The following is a 21,813-nucleotide window of genomic DNA, read 5'->3' as shown; positions in this document are numbered from 1 at the left end:
CTGACAGAAAACTGACTAACACATCTTTATTAGATTTTCTGAAGCAGGGACAATGTCACCTTTACTTTTGTGTCCCCTAAATTTAACACAATATCAAGCATACACTAGTATTCTATATTTGTTGAATAAAAAGTGAATAACATTTTATATTACTTTCCTTTATTAAAGAGTTAAAAGAGATTTTCACTGGGACCACTAGGAAACTCAAGATCAAGTCATAGTTCAAAAAAAAAAAAATCCCTAGTATTATCTTGGTATTGGTAATGGTAATGAGTATTACTCTAAAGATTATCTTTCCAACTGTATTACCAGTTGAATTTTCAACATGATTAAAGTCAATAAAAAAATCTTTAATGAAATCCTCAAGAGTGCCATCTTAGCATCAGTCTCCCCAGACCACACATTTTCAGAATCACAGGCAATGTATGCTCACCTTCGGCTCCAGGAAGGGAAGGAAGCCCACTTAATGCCCACCACAAGTTGGCCCAATAGGGCTGCTCCCATCATGTGACATCTAACCCACAACTCTGGTGAACATGCTTACTTTATATTTGCTTTCTGATCTTGAAGGGGTGGGAATATGTCCTTTTTTCTTAAAGGTTGTAAAGTGCTTGCACTGAGGACACGGCTTGGTGCTGGAATCAATGCGGCCAAGTTCCAAGAAGTACTTATACTTGATGGAGTCTTCATGTGTTAAATTATAGACAACAGTTGTTTCTTCCAGGAATTCAAAGCACTCTGTGATAGGGCATTTGATTTCTACTTGGCCAAGTTGTACCTATGTGAAAGAACAGGTGGTATTGGTTATTAAATTTCTTTCTCTTTTTTGCATTAAGTATTGTTATATCTTGATTATAGTAAAGGGTTGTTTGTTACTTTTAAAGATAACAATGAGGGGCAATCACTTTGATACCTGTATTAGGCAGTTCCAAAATAATCACTATGTTTCCATACTGATGTATTATTGGAAGTTTAGTTTTCTCTGATCATATTTGTGAACCTAAGCCACAGGCTCGCCAACGAAACAAACTTCAACCCCATCCTGGAAACACCATGAGGAGCCAGCATTCACACCCTGTGCCAATGATAGGAACTGCAGGGTGAGCCAGCATTCAGACCATGTGCCAACTACAAGGTGTTTCAGATGTCAACATTATTGTAGAATATTTCGGCACTAAACTTTAGGCACATTTTACTTTAAAAGGACAAAAGATATTTTGTAAAGTATATTATGCAAGATATCTTGTAGTTTGAAAATCATTGCCAAAAAAAATAACTGTTTTTTTTTTTCTGATCCTTCCACCTGGCCTCTACTTATGATTTTAAGTTAGTTCCTATGTCTCCAGAACCTCAGGAGCAAGGAAGAAAAATAAATCAAACACAAAGGTGCAAAATAAGGAACACATGTATCTAGCATTTTGTATAGGATATTAGATATGGCTAAAGTTGAAAATAACAGTAAAATATTAAAGCACAAAATGTCAACACAACCGATTTTTGAGAGCTGAAGGAAGTAAACAACTTTCAAATAAGAAGGGCTAGAATCTCTCCTTTATTAGTGAATAGGAACTCTTCTATGGCATAATAATCTTCTTTGCCCTTCCTAATATAGCAAAGGCAGGCACTGAACACTCCACATGGCAGATGATGATTTTCACTTGTGTGACTGACATTCTGAGAAATAAAAACACATCCAGCTGAATGAGAAACGCAAACCCTAACAGCCGAGGCAGGAAGGGGAGGAAGCCACAGGCTCTGTGGGAGAAAATCGTCACAAAGAGCAATGAAACTTTGAAAAGCCTAAATTCACAGTAACTTTGAACTTTACTGTTTATACTGTACGAACTTGAGGAAAAGTAGTTACAAAGTTGGAAGGTGAAGGGTGCACGAGAATGAGACGTTTAATTAATACCATGAAGGATATGAGCAAAAAATGATACAACGTGGAAAGGTCTGAGGAAGAGAGTCTGACTTTGAGTAAACCGCTGAACCATTACGGATCTGATGAAAGTACAAAATGATACGTATTTGATGCTACTACTGTATAAAATGTGGTCCAAAGAGCTTTATTTTTAAAATAGTTACCCAATTTTTTACTTTTTTTGATGAGTCTGTTTACAGACTCAAATTTTTCTATTATACATTGTGGTGTTTTCATGGTATACGGATTCCATTTTTTTTTTTTTTGGTACTGGGTATTGAACTCACAGGCGATTAGCCACTGAGCCACATCCTCAGCCCTTTTTTGGATTTTATTTAGAGGCAGGGTCTCACTAAGTTGCTTAAGTCCTTGCTAAGTTACTGAGGCTGGCTTTGAACTCATGATCCTCCTGCCTCAGTCACCTGAGCTGCTGGGATTACAGGTGTGCACCACCACACCTGGCCTCCACTTATGATTTTAATAAATTATTTTAAGACAGCAGTCCTCAAGAGAGTTCATGTAGACAAAACTACAAAACAAGAAATCTGGCTCGATGAAGTATATAACTTAAACATTCAAAAATGATGAAGTATTTCCCCCTTCAACATTCTGTTGACATTTTTGAAGGCCAATCCTGAGCCTCCTACTAGGTTAGGGACTGAAGCTTCACAGGTGCCCATTGATCAAGAGGCAGTGAGGACAGAGTGAGTGCCAACACCTGGCACGATGAGCGCAGGTGTCAGAGGGCAGCATGGGGAAGTATGGGAACCTCGCCTGGGGAGGTTCAGAGGAGGCTTCTGGGTAGAAGGGAGGCTCCAGATAAGATCTTAAGATCTGTAAGACTTGGCAAGCAAGGGTGAAGGCGTTCAAGCAGACCGAAGAAATAGCACAGACAAAGGAGACCTGGGGAATACAGCAGAGCACACAGAACAGGGATGGCCATATTGTTCCCATCCCTGAACCCCATCAACTTAAACAGCACATGGGCCTGCATCTGAATTTAGAGATCACCACCTTAGCGGGGGGGGGGGGGATTAAAGATGTGTAGTAAGAATGGCCCAAGTGTGTGAGTATGGAAAGCTGAGGCTGTGCAGATGAACTTGGACCAGAGGATGAGAGTAGAATTGCTACCTTGGGAATCTGCATTTTGTCCTATAAAACTAGAAAACTATTCCATTTGTAGCACATGAGAGTTTCTTTTCATTATACCACACACACGCACACACACTGCCATTTCAGTCACTTTAAGGGCTCCTTTTTATTGGGGAGCAGTACACTTTATTGATTTTGGAGACTGAGTTTTCAATCCCCAGGTCAGTGTTCGAATCCAGACTCCCTCAACCTATAATTTTATTTATTTTTTATCGAAATACATGATAACCATTGATGCAGCAATTTTACAGCCATCTGGGAATATTCAGGTCTCAGGGAAATGGAATGTAGTTTAGGGACTACCATCTTCTGCAGCTCAAGAGACCAGGCCACCTTGTCACTCGTTCAGCAGGGGGTGCTCATCAACCACACTGGGCTACCTACCACTCAACCTCCAACAAGCACCTTGTCTTCTATTTTGATGTTTCTCAAATTTGTCTGTAAACTCATTTTATTTCCCACAGAAAATTCCTCTTTGCTTACATACTCTCCTATTGACTATTCCAAACCTTCTCTTCCTTTCAAAATCCCTGTCCTACCTTATTGATCCAATAGCCTTACATAGTATTTTATTGAACATGCAAAAATCAGATGCATATTCTCCTGTCTTCCCACTGCCAGCTTTATCAGTGTATCAACTCTGACCCCATCTTTTCTCCCTTGTTACCTTGTATAGTGGAGGGCCAAATCTACTTCCAGGACAACTGCATACAAATTGCTTGAAATGTTTGTTGAGAATTCAAGTTTCTTGGCCGACTCAAGACCTACATATTCAAGGTTGAAATTATTGTATTTTGGGGTTTTTTAAAGTATTTTTTCCTTTCCACTTTTTTTTTTTACTGGTACCTTATAACTGTACATATGATGGGATTTTTTGTTACGTATTTATATATGCACACAATATAAGAAAATAAATTGGCCCATATCAATCCCCAGAACTTCCCCCTACCCTCCAGACTTCTCAGCCATGGTCCCTTTCCTCTACTGATCTCCATTTGATTTTCATGAGATCCCTGCCCCCCATTCCCATTTCCTTCTTTCTCTCTAGCTTCCACATATAAAAGAAACATACAATCCTTGAACTTCTGAGTTTGACTTATTTTTTTTTTATATGGTCTGTAGTTCTATCCATTTCCCTACAAATGACAATTTCATTTTCAGAGTTGGAGTTCTTGCCAATAAGCCAATAATTGGCAGTCTGAAAAATCACTCTCATAATATTTTCAATCTCTCATATTTCTTAATACTAACACCATCAGCCTTTTTCATGGATAGTGTTAGTCATGATCTGTCTGATCTCTTGGTTTCTATATGTGTATTCTTTTTTTTTTAGAAAATAATTTTCTCAAAAGATTGCTGCCAAACAAAAAATCTTGACTAAGCAAAGTGCATTCATTTATTTAGTCAACAAATAAGTGTTCCATTAATTCAAGATGCACTTTAAAATAATCATTTGACATCTCAAAAGTCAAGACTGTTTCAGAATCAATAGTCATTAGCTACCTTTTAATTTGCACTGCTTTTACTTTCTTAGTGGTACATAACATGATACTGCATCCTACAATTGATCATATCTTTTAAATTTCAATGAAGTGTGATTTTTATGGATCAGGCATTGAGATGAACTTCTGGTGAGATGGCAGGAGAAAGAAACATCACATTGGAGAAAATGCATTATAAGTAAACAAACAAACAAACAAACAAAAAAGATTGTAACCAGTGTTACCATGAACTACATACACATAGGGAGAGAGTCTGGGAAAGTGCCTGGGCCTGACATGCAGAGGAAGACACTGCCTGCAAAGCAAACCAGGGCAATGGCCCCAGGGAAGAAGGTGCCGAATGTGCCTGATATTTCTGTGCTCAAAGCAAAGAACAGAGTGACTGAAACATATTAAGTGAGAGAGGGAACAGCATGAATGACACTGAAGTGTCAGGCAGTAGACAGATCACACAGGCCTGGTTGGCAATGATTAAGTTTCCACTATATTCTAAGTTCAATATAAATCCACTAAAGGTTTTAAGGGGAGGAGTAATGTCTTGATTTACATTAAAAAAAAAAAAAGAATCAGGCTCTTCTAGGAGGATGCACTGTGCAGGAGCAGAAGTGCAGGTTGGAAGAATAGTGGCTCTCGGATTGCAACTCTCTTACCACCAGTTGTCCAAGTAGTAGATGATGGATGACTCAACTTGGTAGCAAGAGGTGGCCAGAGAACCAACTGGGATGTTTTAAAATTGACAAATAAAAATTGTATGTTTATGGGATGTAACATGTTGTTTTAAAATATGTATATAATGTGAAATGAAATGGTTAAATTAAGCTAATTAAGATATGCATTATCTCACTTTTTTTCTTTTCTTTTTTCTTTTTTAGTGAGAACACTAAAACCCTTGGGAGCTTATAACACATTGTTATTAACTAGTCACTATGTTGTATAACAGATCTGTTGAGTTTATTTCTTCTAAGTATGAATCCTTTGACCAACCTCTCCCAATCCTCCCCACCCCACCCCAACAAACCCCTGGTAATTAACATTTTACTTCCTGTTTTTATGAGTTCAATGTTTTTAGATTCCAATATAATTATGGTTCTGACATCATTCTGCTTATGTTATTCAACATAATGGCCTCCAGGTTCATCCATATTGTCACAAATGACAGGATTTCCTTCTTTTTAAAGACTACTATTGTGCATATATAACTCATTTTTTTTCCTTTATCCTAAATGATGGACACTTAGGTCAATTTCATATTTTAGCTATTGTGAACAATGGTGCACTGAATGTGGAAGTGCAAATCTCTGTTCTACACATTGATTTTATTTCCTGTGTGTGTCTGTGTGTGTATACATATACATGTATATATACATATATGTATATACATACACGGTATACCATATATACACATACATATGCTATATGGTAGTATATATATAACTATATATATACATATTTGTATATATATTTGTGTGTATATGTATATATAGTTATATATATATATATGTATATGTATATGTATGTGTATGTGTATATATATATATATATATATATATATATATATATATATATAATTAGAAATCAAGTAAAGGGAGGAATCAATTTTAGGTTTTTGACTTGAATAGCCTGTGGACTGGTAGGTGGTACTTACTGAGAAACTTCTAATAAAATACAGTTTACAAGGATATATTTGCTGGAAATGATTCAGAACCAATTTTATAGTAATAGAAACAAAGATTATTGATGTATTAAGAAATACTGAGTTTCTACAATATGATAGTTAATATAAGAAGTCCATGATATGAAGTATATTATGCCATAAATCTTGCCTTCATGGAATCTCAGAAGGCAACAACTAAATTAGCCTTGGTAGTCTCTTCTAGCAACTTGGGACTTGATGGCACTAATTTACTTGATATTTATCTAATATTTTTTTTAAAAAACTTTCATTAGAAATAATTATAAACATATGTAAGAGTTGGCAGTTTAATATTAAAATCCTTAAGTAGTCATACTCCAGATTAAACAATTGTCAATATATAGCCATTCTTATTTTTTCTGTGCCCTCACTCATCTTGTCCTATCATACTATTTTGAAGCAAATACCAGATATCATGATGCCACATTCATAAGTATTTCCATATGGGCTTAAAAAATTAGATGTCTTTTAAAAAGCTATCTATATATCTCCCAAAATGTTTTAATACCATATTAACATTTCAAACATGTTATCTAACTTTTTTACAGGAGTTTTACATTCTTAACATACTGAAAACCAAGTTATTTTGTACTTTTGTTGTGGTCAAGGCTAACTGATGATTGAACATTCACCAATCAATTCCACTATTTATATCATGGCAAAATATGCTGAGTTGCTTAACAAAATCATGTCCATTCTTGTAAGAATAAATTACTTAACTCTAAAACAATCTCCAAGGTGTCAGTAAGAGACATTATTATCCACTTAACACCTGAGGTAGATGGCTAATTTGGAACTTGGGAGCGCTCCAAAGTAATTTAGTGACTCAGGTAAAGGGGACCTCTGAAGTGGAAGATTAATTAATTAAATCCTCCAAAGAAAAGGACAGAGAAAAGCATAAACCTGAGGCCTCAAGACTCACTTTGTGGAATGTATAATGTATGACATTTATCATGGTTATAAGGTTGGTTAAGAGAAGGTATAATGCCTTGGCCTTTTGATCACTCAATACCAAGGGATTTCAGATTTCCTGTCCTGAGACATGGAACATATACATATGGCAGAGGAAAAGAGAATACCACAATAAAAACATGAACATGAAACACACATGGCATCTACCCCATGCAGAGCACAGCTCCAAGCTCTTAGTGCATACTAATTTTTCTGCCAAGCACCATAGGGCCAAATTTGTTTTCAGGTTCAGCTTTCCCTATAACTTTATCATCAGTGATTATTGGGAGATGGATGTTCTACTGATATATGTGCTTTTTTGTCTACTCAGCAGATACTACAGGGCCCTGTGGTACATACCTTGATTAAAAAAAAAAAAGAATGATGAAAAACATCAGGCCAGAAGTTTTGTCAATTTTAAGCATAATAAACACAGGGAAAGCTACACTTAGACACACTACATGAAAGTGCCAAATACCAAACACAGAAACTTATTCACAAGCAATCAGAAGAAAAAGGCATATTATAAATAGAAAACTTCAGCTCCAGGTATATTGCTGGTAAATTCTACCAAGTTTTGAGGATGAAATAACACCAATATTACATGAGTTCTTTTATAGAAAAGACAAAAAGAGGAAAAGGAGGAAATCATTGCACTAGCTGCTATATAAGGTAAGCAAACCTGCACAGGACATTGAAAGAAAATTACTGACCAATCTCTTTAATAAAAACAGATGCAAAAATCCTAAACAAAATGCTAAACAAAATATTAGCATCTAAAGCCAACAATACATAAAAAGGTAACATATCACAATAAAGCTGGCTATATACAAAGAATGCAAGACTGGTTTAACATTACAAATCTATTGGTATAACTCATATATTAATAAAATAAAGAGAAAAATCACATGATTATCCCAGAACACAGGAAAATTTTTTGATATATTTAAAATTGACTCATGATAAAATTTTAGCACAACAGGAACAAATGAAAATTTCCTTCACTGGATAAATGGCTCTACAAGAAAATCTATAATAAACATCATAATTGTGAAATATTTGACACTTTCTTCGTAAGTTGGGCATGGGGTCATCATGCCAACTGCCATTATTATCTGCAATGATGAGAGCTCATAGCCAATGCAAGCAGACAAAAGGACATGAAAATAAAACAATTAGAAGCAAGGATTTTAAAATCCCTCATTGTTTATAGATTTCTGACATAATTGTTTATTGATTTCTGACATAATTTCTGCAGATGGTATCTGCAGAAAATTCAAAATAATCTACAGATAAAGTATCGGAATTTTAAAAAGTAGGTTTACCAATTTGTTGAATAGATCAAGATAAAAACATCAAATGTACTTCTATATACCAGTAACAAGAAATATAAAATACTTAAGAGACAGTGTCAATAGCAATATTAAACACATCAAATATGAATAAATCTAACAAAAGATGTTCAATAACTCCACATATAAATATTTGAAATATTTTTGAGGAAATTAAAGCAGCAGATAAATGGAGAGATATTCTTTGTTTTTGAATTAGTAGATTCTATACTAAGATGTAAACCCAACCCATAATGAGTTATAGATTCAAGGCAATTTCAATATAATTTTCAGTTTTACCTTTCCTAGCATTATTCCCCTCTTCTCTCTCTCTCTCTCTCTCTCTCTCTCTCTCTCTTTCCTTCCTTCTTTTTTATTTTTGAGGAAAATTTGATTCAAAATTACAAGTCAGTTCTAAAATATGCGTGGATAGACATGATTCTTGCTATGGACTAAATGTGTTCCCCAAAGTTCTTATATTGAAACCTAATTACCAATGTAATGGTATTTAGAGGTTGGGCCTTTGGAACATGATTATGTCAGGAAGTTAGAGTCCCCATAAATGGATTAGTGCCCTTACAAAAGAGGCCCTGGAGATCTGCCTCACCCCTTCTACCATGTGAGGACACATTATACAGATGCTGTGTATGAGGAAGAGATCCTCACCAGATACTCAATCTCTTGGTGTCTTGATCTCAGTCTCCAGAACTATCAAAAACAAATTTGTTGTTTCTATGCTACTGTGTTCATTAACTTTCCATTGCTGTTACAAAATACTTGAGATAATTAACTTAATAAAAGGTGTGTTTTGGCTTATGGTTTCAGTGCACAGAGGAAAGGGGGTTGGCCCTGTTGCTTTGGGACTGTGCAGTACATTATGGCTGAGGCACATGGCAAAAGGGGCCTGTCTACTTCATGATGTCCAGACAGCAGGAAAAAAAAAAAAAAGGAAAGAAAAAGGAAAGGAAAGGGGCTACAGTGCCAACATCCCCTTAAAGGGTATGCCCCTAAATTTCTTCCATTAGGCTTCACCTACTAAAGGTTCTACCACTTCCAAATAGTGCCAAAGCTGGGGACCAAGCTTTCAACACAGGGGCCTTTGGGAGACATTCAAGATCAAACTACAGCAGCTACTCAGTTTATGGTCTTCTGCTGCAGGAGCCTGAATGAACTAGGATAACATTCTTGATTTAGTAAAACTTGTTCTACAAGATATACAACTAATTATAAAGCTACAATAATTATAATAGCTTGACCCTGGCACAAGTTTAGATTATTAAAAAAAAACAATATTGGATCAGAAAAGAGTACAGAACAAAACCACCTACATTTGGACATCAGATATATTGACATTATAGAGCAACAGGGAAGATCTTTTTTTTTTCCAATAAATTGTTCATTCATAAAAAATATCAGTCATGATTCCTACCTCAAACCAGGTGTATAAGTGAATTAAAGGTGAAAAAAGGAAGACTTCTGCGATGATCAAGAAGAATATGAAGATAATTATCTTCAAAACTTTAGGGAAGAGAAAGAATTCTTAAAGATGATACCAAAACACTAACCATAACAAACTGATAAATAAGACTAAATAGAGTTTAAACCTCTGTTCACCAACAAACACTGTCAAGAGTGTGAAAATACAAAGCATGAGAAGGTATTTGATATACCTTCTAAGTCTTTCATATCTAGACTATGTAAAGAACTTTAAAATATTTTTAAAAAGGCAGACAACCAACCTGACAGGAAAACAGTCAAGACTTAACATGCATTTTAATACCCAAATAACTAGTAAACACATGAAAGAGTGTTCAACTTCAGGATTTATCTGCAAAAACACATTAAAACTGCAATGACACGTTATTTGGAATGAATTAACTGAGCTCTCCTAGAACTTAAAGATTCATCAAAACAATGTTTAAATAGTTCATAACTATAGAATTAGTGTGGTATTAATGTTTTCTACAACCAGTCCAAATGTATTTTCCTACATACAGTCATACCTTTTTGTTAAACTTATTTTCCCCATTCCTCACCCTGAATTATCATGCTTCAAACATTTATACACTTATGTACATTTAAAATTTTTAATTCAGTTTTTTATAAGATCATAAATTCTCAGAGTTCAAATACCAAAGAGTACAAAGTAGATACACAATTAGTGAGTCTGTCTTATAAGAGTCCTCTTTTCCCCACTCATATGACAAATGATTGGGGTTTTCTTCCAAAAAATTTTAAGGCATATATGAGAAATGCAAATGTATGTATATATATATATATATATATATATATATATATATATATATATATATNTATATATATATATATATATATATATATATATATATATATATTCATTCTATCCTTTTTAAAACCCAAATGGTGTGCTGGAGTTGGGGCTCAGTGGTAGAGCATTTGCCTCCCCCATATGAGGCACTGGATTCGATCCTCAGCACTACATAAAAACAAATAAAACAAAATAAAGATATTGTGTCTAAGACTAAAAATAAAGTTTGAAAATATTATTTTCCTTGCTTTCTTTATCTGATAAAATATTTTAGAGATTTTTCATACCAGCCTACAATGAGTTTTCCTGTCTTTTGTTTTTAATAACTGCCTACTACAGTATTCTACTTTACTGTAACCAGTCTGTCTTCCTTCCTATCTGGATGAACATTTTGATTGTTCCAATATTTTGCTGGGTCAAACAATGTTGCAATGCATAAATTTATACATATATTATTCACATGTGTACATGTGTTTCAGTAAGATGAATTGCTCTAGATCATTATTGCTAGATCCAAAGGATCATGTTTGTATTTTTAATGAATGGTTCTAACTTGCTCTCCATTGCACAGTTAAAACGATTGGAAATCTCACAGTAAAGAGGCACGATAAGAATAATTTAAGGTAAATTACAAAAAGTTTTATTTAATAGGTGAGTAAAAAGTTAATATTCAGAATTGAAAGGGCAATAAATATTTCTTCCTTAATTATTAGAAAGGATCATAACTAGAATCCAATTTTCTCTGGGGAAAACACAATGAGATGTATTATCAGATGGTAAGCAATCTGTTTTTTAAGAGTAAATACTGGGTCTTTGAGAAGGCAACTCCCTAATTCTAAGCAATCGCTGAAGAATATTACTATGAAGGGTATTTTTATGCAAATTACTAAATAAGTAGACTGACACACGAATGTGTGGCATGTGCTCAGATTAAATGGAATGAGTACATAGTCAGTCATGATAAAATGAACTTTCTGAAAGGCAGAATTTGAAAAAGAGACTAGATATTTGGTTACATTTTAGAGTGGGGAAATTATTCTTAAAGAAGAAATTGAGTTCATTTTGTTGAAATGTTACATACTTTTTTGCATCACTAATCTAAATGAGATACTCCAATTTCTCAGAACCGAAAATAAAGACACGATATAGATCATTTCTTCATAGAACCCCGACGTGGGAATCAGCCACAAAGTCCTGGTGCTGCCTTTGCTCTGTGTGTGCTGGATAACCAGGGTCACAAAAATCAACTTTCTTAGAGATGGACTAATTCATTATTACACATCCCTTCTAGCTCAAAAATCAAAGAATTCTGAGATGTCCAGTATAAAATCAAAACTGCATTTAAGCCTTCTAAAGCTTTAGCTCTAGCTTAAAAAGCTGTTGCAGGTAGATCACAAGATCTAATCACAAGAATAGATTCCAGAGTCAAACCAGCACTGACCCTCTTTTAATCTTCTTCTGTCCTTAATCTTTCCTTCACTAGAATCTGCATTTGTAAACTGGGATGGAAATAAAACAGCCAAATTGGGAGGATTAGAGCTGTCTTGAGCTAATGTATGTAAAATGCCTAGAACAGTGCCTGGTAGATAGGGAATACTTAGTAAAAGTAAAGATTTGTCTTTCTTGGCATTTTACACAAAGTATTTCACAAAATTAATTTTAGAAATTAAAAACACTTTTGTGCTTATTACTCATTTTAGGAGAACATTTTGAATTCTGCAATCATTCATAATTCAGTATTCTCATTCATAATTCAGTGTTCTCCCTCCAGAAGCATATTATTAAAGGCATATTAACAAAAGTACAAACTACATAATGCACAGTAATAAGCACGGTACACCATAGGAAATATTTTCAGCTGAACCAATACCACAGAGCAATAATTAACATCATTTCAGTGGGAAAAGAAAGCTTTAACAAAACATCTTGCCCACATGTTCAATCTTGGTGAATAGGAACACATGAAAATGCTAGGTGTTTATGAAACAACTTTTAAGTTTTAAAAAACTTCCTAGACCCACAAGAAACTGCAACTCCTCTCTCTCTCTCTCTCGCTCTCTCTCTCTCTCTCCTTCTTCATTAGTTTCTTTCTCTTGGCGCTTATGATAGGCTTAAATATCCTAAAAATGCCCAAAGTAAAAGTCCTTGATTTATATGTTTATCGCAGCACAATTAAGTACAGCCAAACTATAGAATCAGCCTAGGTGTCAGTCAACAGATAAAGGAAATGTGGTACTTATAAACCATGGAGTTTTATTCAGCCATAAAAAAACCCAAAATTATTTCATTTGCAGGGAAATGCATAGAACTTGAGACCATTATGTTAAGCAAAATAAGCCAAACTCAGGAGGTCCAGGGTTGTATGTTTTCTCTCATTTGTGGAAGCTAGAGAGGGAAAAGGAAAAGAAAGGCAGGGATCTCATGAAAATCAAAGGGACATCAGTAGAGGAAAGGGACCAGCGGGGTGGGAGGAGGGGTGATAGAGTAAGTGTTGGGGAATGATATGGGCCAAATTATATTGTTAAATTGTGTGCATGTACAAAGACGTAACAACAAATCCCATCATTATTCACAATTATAATGCACCAAGGTGGAAAAATAGAAAAAAAGAAAGACATTGGTTTAGTCATGGAAAATAACTGTGCCTTTGAAAAAGTCATAGAAAATTCTCTTAACAACTCTGAACAATGAAATATGAGATTGAATTCTGTAAATACAAAGCAGTTTTGAAGATTTGTAAGTAGGCACACTAGAACCACTGACTCAAGCATGGGCACATTAATGGTAACAGATTAAGGGGAAATGATTATTTAAAAAGTCATGTTGGGCCAGTAATCTAGAAGCTCCTCCAAATCTCTTCCTGTTCATGACAGGGTGTTTTTTTTTTTTTTTTTTTTTTAATGTTTATAAGATGTTGATGGACCTTTATTTTATTTTATTTATTTTATGTGTTGCTGAGGATCAAACCCAGTGCCTCACACTTGCAAGGCAAGCGCTCTACGACTGAGCCACAACCCCAGCCCCATGACAGGGTGTTTTTATTTCTCTCTTTGGTCTTCTAAGATGTTTTTACCCCATCTTCTTGGTAATGGAGCTTCAAGTACTTGAAGACAGCTATCACACCACTTCAGTCTTTTCAAAGTAAACATCCTGTGTTAGTCAGCTTTTTCTCCCTGTGACAAAATACCTGATATGCAGCCAAGAAGCAAAGAGAAAGACAGGAGGGGTTAGGGCCTCCATATCTCTTCAAGGGCCTGCCACAAATGACCTAACTTCCTTCCACTGGGCTCCACATACAAAAAGGTCCACCGCTTCCCAACAGTGCCACAGCCAGGGATCATCCTACTCATGCTAAGTGAGTACTACTACTCATTAGCATGAGTCTTTTGGAGACACTTCAAATTCAAACTAAAGTGAAGCCCCACATTTTCTTAGATATCACTTGAAGTCTTTCTTCTTAGATTAGTTGGTTTCTCTACATGTGACAACTAGAAACCAAAGCCATTGTGCATGTATGGTCTGACTACTGGAGGAAAAAAAAAGTTTTCTGTTTTAACCTTGGTAAAAACTGCAAGAAAAAGAAAAGACAGGTCCTTGGAATTGTAAGTTACCAAAATTAGTCCAAGAAGAGGTGGTGGAAAACTTGAGTGATCCAAGTACTACAAAGATATTAGAACCCATCTTCTTCCAAGGAAAGCTTCTACTTCATCAGTTTTCACCTCTATTGTAATGGAATATGATGTCCTCCATTTTTCTCTCTGGTGTTTTCTCTTTTTTCAACTCATCTTGTCTGTTTTTATTTTCTTTAATCATTGAATCTCATTCTTAAGGCTGATTATTTCTTCACGTAAGCAGCTTTTGAACTAGCTTATCCATTGTATTGCTTTTTTCTTTCTGTTTTCCTTCTTTTTTTACCCTTAAATATTTTTCTCTTCCTATTTTCAGTTGATTCATGTTTCTATTCTTTTCTCATTTTATTAGATAGGTTTTTAGTCTCTTTCATTTCTGCTTTTACTTGTTAGCAACGAATACTTTTTGCTGTGTTCCAAAAAAAATAAATAAATAAAACAAAAAGTTTTAAAACTAGGGTATAAAATATAATTTCTTCATTATGTTCTAGGAAGTTTATAATGTGTGTTCATTTTCTCCTTAGGTGTTTGTTAATTTCTATGCAGCTAAAGTTTTTTGTTTTTAACTTTTTTCTATTATCTTTTTTTCAACTTCATTTGATTATGAATTGGGTAACCATAATATAAAATCTTAATTTCCAAAAAATAAAAGTCTTTACTTTTGGCCAATTATATGACCTTTTAACAAATTTTCTTTTATGGACATTACAAATTTTAGCTCAAACAAAGAGGTGTAAGATGCTATACAGATGGTTTTTAAAGTCACACTTTTTATTTCAGTCTATTCTGCTATGCACTTATAAATTGTCTACTTAGTCTTATTCCGAATGAAAAGTATTAAAATTTACTACTGTAACTTTTTCAAATTATCTTTGCACTTCTAGTCATTTTTGGTTTATATATTTGATTACAACAGTGCTCAGTGCGTGCAAGCTTATGACTCATATTTCATTGTCTACTCCCTATTTGCTGTTTTTACACTTAAATTATTTCTCTACTTCATCAGAAACTAATGCTGCCACTTCTACCCTCTTTTCACTGACATTTTACTCCTATGACTTTGCTCACTTCTTACTTCAACTTCTTACTAAGTCACTTTGCTGTAAATGATTAGTTTCAATTCAATACCCAAAGGCAAAGCACCCGACTAGTTACAATGGGGAATATTAGGATGATTAATCTGCTACTCTGTAGTTATTTCCCATTAATCAGGAGAGACAGATATGGGCATTAATAACACAGTCCAGGCACACAGACACACAGGAGAACTAGTTACGACTGCTCATGTAAGAAGAGGGCTTTTAGTTAAATCATGAAGAATGAAAAGGATTTTGATGAGACTATCTGGCAATTTTATGTCTTAAGTGGAAAAAATTTGAAAAATAATATAAAAATGTTAGATGAGAAAACATAATAAAGCTATATTTGCAAGAGTGTAAAAGAATATGCGAAAACATGAGCTGAGAGAGAAAGAACCTCTCAAAATTGATTCTAGAATGTGAAAATTTTTTTCTTATTTAATGTTCTGACATTTTTGTTAAAATTTTGATTGCACAATTTACTTTTTGTCTAAGTGTTAAGGGCATCATAGACTGGGCCTCAGTCTATGATAGATCCAGAACTGATGGCAAAACCAGCAACCAAATCTTTGAATTCTTCTTGAAAATAAGACAAGATACTAGTAATCATCAGATTACACTTATTAAAATTAAGTTATGACCATTATTTAAGTTTGTTTCTAAATATATGCAGTGGTCTCAGTCTATATCCTATGACTCTGTACCAATGGATTCTGGGCCATGTCCCCACCTTTGTTAGGGTGCAGCTGAGAAAGCAGCTATGTCATAAGTAGACTTATCCCCATGGGAATACCACCCAGTGATGCCATCAACTCAGCTAATTCACAGAAAGCAATGTGCCTTTTATGTAACTGATTTCAACATAATTTTTTAATTAAAAAAAAATCCAAAAACTGTCCTTCCAATTTGTTTAACAAATAGAGCAACAAAATTCTTCCTTATGATAATACTTGTAAAGTTGGAGGTAATCCAAGTTTGACATATTTAAAAAGACATGTTTTATATTTTAACTCAGAACTATTCAATTTTTTCCCCCTAAAGATTTTGATCTTTAAAAATTGGCAAGTATCAATGCTTTCCTAGACGTTAAACCAAGTTAACACAGCTCTTAAACTTAAAAACAGCAGTTTCAACAGAGCCTTTCATGCCAAAACAAAGTATCTTTGTGCACCGTCCACCCAGTTCTAGGAATAGTCTGTTCGTTACCTGGAGTTTTTAGATTCAATAAAGAATGACAGACTTTCCTTCTTCCTGGCTTCTACTCATTATTTCCAGATACAAAATACTGTTTAGTGGAGGGTCATGATCAAATTTTCTTAATATCTCTCAGGAACAAAATAAAAGTGTACTTAAACATGAAAAGTTGTTTGGTTTTTTTTAACTGTCTTCTCTTTTGATTCGAGAATTTAATGCCTTCAAAGTAAGGAGAAAACTTAGAAGTACAGCAATGTCTTCAAAATATGAATGTAATAGGAAGGTGTCAATAAGATATAGGTAGTGAATGAATACACTATAAATGAAAAGCTGTGATTAGATAGAAAACAGACTAGAAAATTCAGGATGAAATGTACTGATTCACTGTAAATACATTTTAGAAATCCCTGTTGTAACTGAACTGTTGTAACTGTAATTTCTTTGGATGATCCTAATACAATTAAAACCTCTTGACTTTGCTATGGGTCAACAAGGTAAATATTTGCTCATGAATTAGAACTGAGATAGATGAAATGTGGGGTTCTTCACTGAAATAACAATTCACTTAACAAAACTAGCTAAGATAAATACATAGGACATCATAAAACAGAGACATAATTAGACTTACATGAACAGGAAAAGAACAGCGAAACCTGATATTTCAAGAGAATAAAACTAAATATTAAGTTGTTTTTTAAAAAATTCATACCTTTTCTGGTAAGTGAACATAGGTACAAGTGGAAAGACAGAACAAGAACATAATCTACGTGTTTTATATACTGCAATTTTGTATTAGTTATTTCCAGTTTTATTTTATGCTCTTACCACATTTATCATACTGAGTTGTGTTTTCCTTAACACATATCTTACAAAGTAAATCCTTTTGGAACTGCATAGCACGCTGTATGTGTGTGCACATGCGTGCACATCTGTGTGTTATGGTTTGGACCTGAAATGTCCCCTAAAGACTCATGTACTTAAAGTCTTGGTCTCCAAAGTCCAGAGGTGAGGGTTTGGGAGAAGATTGCCTCATGAGAGCTCAAACAACATCAGTGTATTAATCCATTTAATGTTCTAATAATTTACATGGGTTTGGGGGAGGTGGGACCTAGGGAGGAAGTAGGACACTGGGGGAGTGCTCTGGAAGGGTTTATCTTGTCTTCAGCCCCTTCCTCCCACTCTCTCGGCTTCCTGACTGCCATGCATGCACTAGAGCAGCTTTCCTTCACCACAGCCTTCCACCTTGATGTTCTGTCTTACCTCAGGCCCAAAGCAACGAAGCTAGTACACCAAGGTCTGAAACCATGAGCCAAAATAAACTTTTTCTCCTTTCAGTTGTTTATGTTGATGTTTTGGTCAGTTATAAAAAGCTAACAAGTGGTGTGTGTGTGTGTGTGTGTGTGTGTGTGTGTGTTTGTGTATGTGTGTGCGCGCGCGCAGAAACGCAGGTATGTATTTCAGGATATCATAAACTATAATCCTCAAATCATCTCTGCGTGCTGTTCACCTCTGTATTGTTGGGGGCAGATAACCTTAGTTTTCATCATATACCTAAAAGGATACTGAACCAAAAAAGGGAGATTAAGATAAACAGATGAACTTAGTTGCCAAGAATAGGATAGCTGATAGCATGTTCCTTCAACAAATCCATTTAATAAATATTCACTAAGTCACAGACACTATTACTCTTTACATGTTAAATATAATAGTATCATACTATGATTTTATCACTGTTGTTTGTCATTTGCTTTCATTTTTTTTTTTCACTCAGCAAAGGAGAAATATTTAGGCAGAAACATCATTCATACATCCATGTTGCCTTCCACGAGGCCACAGGTCACCCAGGAAAGTAGGGTGATTTCTGGAGAATTAAGGGTCTAACCACGAAACCTCATATACTGAAAAACATTAATAACAGATACCTTTTCCTCAGAGAAAGGTTTCTCACTATTTGTTTCAGTTTTAACTTTTCATTCTTCTACCACAGATCTGATGATCTCCTTGGGCTTTCAGTGCTCTAAAGAGTTCAATCATACACCTATCAAGAACTTCTGCCACTGTCACAATGAATTGAAAGACAGTAACTGCAGCTAACATTTACTGAATGTTTAAGATGTACCAAGCACTATTCTAAGCACTTTCCATCAATTATCTCGTTTAATCTTGACCAAGACCTACCTGGATCCCAAACATATAACAAGTAATTTCCCCAGTTACTAGAAAGACATACTGAAGCTTAATTCATACCTAGTCACTGCCAGAGCCTGAACACATTGGATTCCTGGATTGGATCCTGGATTCCTACCCAGACTCTGTAAAATTAGCCAACTGGACTAACAATGACATATTGCTAGCAGCCACAAAGAATTCTTACATGCTTTAAAGGCAGATTTTTGTGTATGATACTTTGATAAGCATAAAGCAGTGTATTATAGTTTGGATATGTGATATCACCTAATAGCTCACGTGTCAGACAATGCAAAAATGTTCAGAGGTAAAATGATTTGATTGAGAAGTGTAACCTCACCTGGCACAGTGTTGCATGCCTGTAATCCCAGTGACTTGGAAGGTTAAGGCAGGAGGATTACGAGTTCAAAGCCAGCCTCAGCCATATCCAGGCACTAAGCAACTAGTGAGACTCTGTCTCTATTAAATACAAAAATGGCTGGGGATGTGTTTTAGCAGTCAAGTGTCCCTGAGTTCAATTCCCAGTATCACCCCGCCCCCACCACCAAAACAAAAGAGAGGTGTAACCTAATCAATGGATTGATCCACAAAAGGAATAACTGGGTGGTAACTACAGGCAGGTAGGGTGTGGCTGGAGGAAATAGGTAACTGGGGATATATCTTTGGGTGTTTATATTTTGTCGCTGGTGAGCAGAGCTCTCTCTCTCTCTCTGCTTTATCAGCGCTCTAAGTTGCGTTTCTCTGCCACACCAATCTGCCATAATGTTCTGCTTCACCCTAGGTCCGGAGCTATGGAGTCAGCCAACCACGGACTGAACCTCTGAAACTGTGAGCCAAAATAAACTTCTCCTTCTCTAAGTTGTTCTTGTTAGGTATTTTGATCACAGTGATGCAAAGCTTACTAAAACAGAAATTAGTACTGGAAAGAGGGTGCATTGTTGTGACTAATTGACCATGTGGTTCAGAAACTTTTCAAACTGGTTTGAGGGAGGGATTTGGAAAGGTTTAGAGATGCAGGCTGGAGAAGTCTTAGAATGTTGTAATCAGAGCTTAATGGACAATTCTGGTGAGAGCTTGGAAGAACCGAATGCAGATAGGATTTCGGGCAGTAAACACTGGGCTTGTGAGGTTCCAGAGGAGGACTCTGTTGAAAACTGGATTAGAGGCTGTTCTTATAAGATTCTGGCAATGAAACTGTCTATATTTTGTGCATGTCCTGAGACTTTCTGTAAGGCTGAATTTGAAGGCAATGGACTATTTAATTCAGTGGAGGAAAGTTCAAGACAGCACATCACTGAGGAAACGACATGGATATTGCTGGAAGCTTTCAGTTAGGTTTACTGTGAGAAGCAGGAGCAGAAAACAGAGCTGAAGGATTTAAAAACTTACAGTTTGTCCTGTAAAGTATGTGTAAAACTGGGGTTAAGGAAGGTGTGGCTGTTAAAGAGATTACAGCCACTGAAAGGAAGTTCTTTACCTAAAAACAATAAGAAAGCTTGCTTGAGGATAATTCAGGAATTGGCAAGACCAAACCCATCTCAGGCTCAAGGTTGTAAAAACAAACCATCCTTTGAGAAGAGACCATGAGGGCACTCTGCTTGCAAAGGGGGCCTAGGAAGTTAGGCTCAGCCACTCAAGCACTCAAGGGCTGCTGCAGCCATGGTCCCAGGAGGCTTGGCTAAGGCTTAAAATTGCAGCAGACCTTGGAATCAACAACATGATGTTGGATTTGCAGGAATGCAGGATACTGAAGTTGAGAGGTCATGGGGGCTTCCACTGAGATTTCAAAGGAAGGCCTGGAAGGTAAGAAACAGAGTAGCAGTGTTGGAAACCCTGAAGGCAGTTTCTAAGGTGGTGATTCATGAATATGTGAGAAGAAAGCCAATGATGCAATGGAGACTCCCAAGATTAAGAGATGCCAGTAATGTGGAACATCTGCCAAGGAAAGCTGCAGAAATCAAGCAGAAACAAGCAAAGAGAGAGGCCATGTGGCCTGAAACCAGCAAACAAAACTTTCCGAGAGAACATCCCGATGCCATGTAGCCCAGACAGGATATGGAGCTACAGGATTTCTTTGCCCAGCTGGATTTTGGTCTTGCTTTGGTATTATCCCTTCTTTCTATGCCCCTATTTCTCCTTTGTAGAATGGAAATGTTTACTTTGTGCTATTATATATTGGATATATGTAACTTGCTTTGATCTTTACAGGGACTCAAATCTAAAGAGTTTGCCTTCAGACTCAGATGAGACTTTTTGTATTTGGACTTTAGGCAAACGATAGAACTGTTAAGATTATGGTCTCTTGGGAATGAAATAAATATTTTTTTGCATTGTGAGGTGAATATGAGTTTGGGGGGACAGAGGTGGAATGTTATAGTTTGGATATGCATGTTTCCCAAAAGCTCAAGTGTGAGACAGTGCAAGAATGACCAGAAGTGAAATGATTGGATTATGAGAGCTGTAACCTAATCAGTGGCTTGATCCACTAAAATGGGTTAACTGTGTGGTAACTGGAGGCAGGCAGGGTGTGGGCAGAGGAAAGAGGTCACTCAGTGTATGCCTGTAGGGTTTATATTTTGTTCCTCATAAGTGGAACTCACTGTCTCTGTGCACCTTCTGTCCTGTCCTGAGCTGTACATTCCTCTGCCACGATGTTCTGTCTCACCTCAGGTCCAAAAGCTATGGAATTGGCCAACCATGAACTGAATATCTGAATCTATGAGCCATACATTTTCACAAATCTAAGTTATTCTTGTCAGATCTTTTGGTCATGGCAACAAAAAGCTGACTAAAACACAAGTCTAATGTTTGTTCATCTTCTTCAGTCCTGTAGACAGACACATGATTCCTGCAAATAGGACATACTTCTTTAAAAAAAAAAAAAAAA

General features: G+C 35.7%; 1 protein-coding gene across 1 annotated transcript in view; it reads right to left on the bottom strand.

The window, feature by feature from the left end:
• Window positions 1-21,813, bottom strand: part of Rnf217 (ring finger protein 217) — a gene marked incomplete at its 5' end in the record, with an annotated part of 119,696 nt that overhangs the window by 36,764 nt on the left and 61,119 nt on the right. The window contains one exon of the mRNA XM_015497606.2: window positions 545-778. Coding sequence (XP_015353092.1) covers window positions 545-778 — 234 coding nt within the window. The remainder of the gene's footprint in view (window positions 1-544; window positions 779-21,813) is intronic.

This window comes from Marmota marmota, unplaced genomic scaffold, assembly GCF_001458135.2.
Source record: "Marmota marmota marmota unplaced genomic scaffold, marMar, whole genome shotgun sequence".
NCBI lineage: Eukaryota > Metazoa > Chordata > Mammalia > Rodentia > Sciuridae > Marmota > Marmota marmota.
This window is presented reverse-complemented; position numbering and strand designations above follow the sequence as displayed.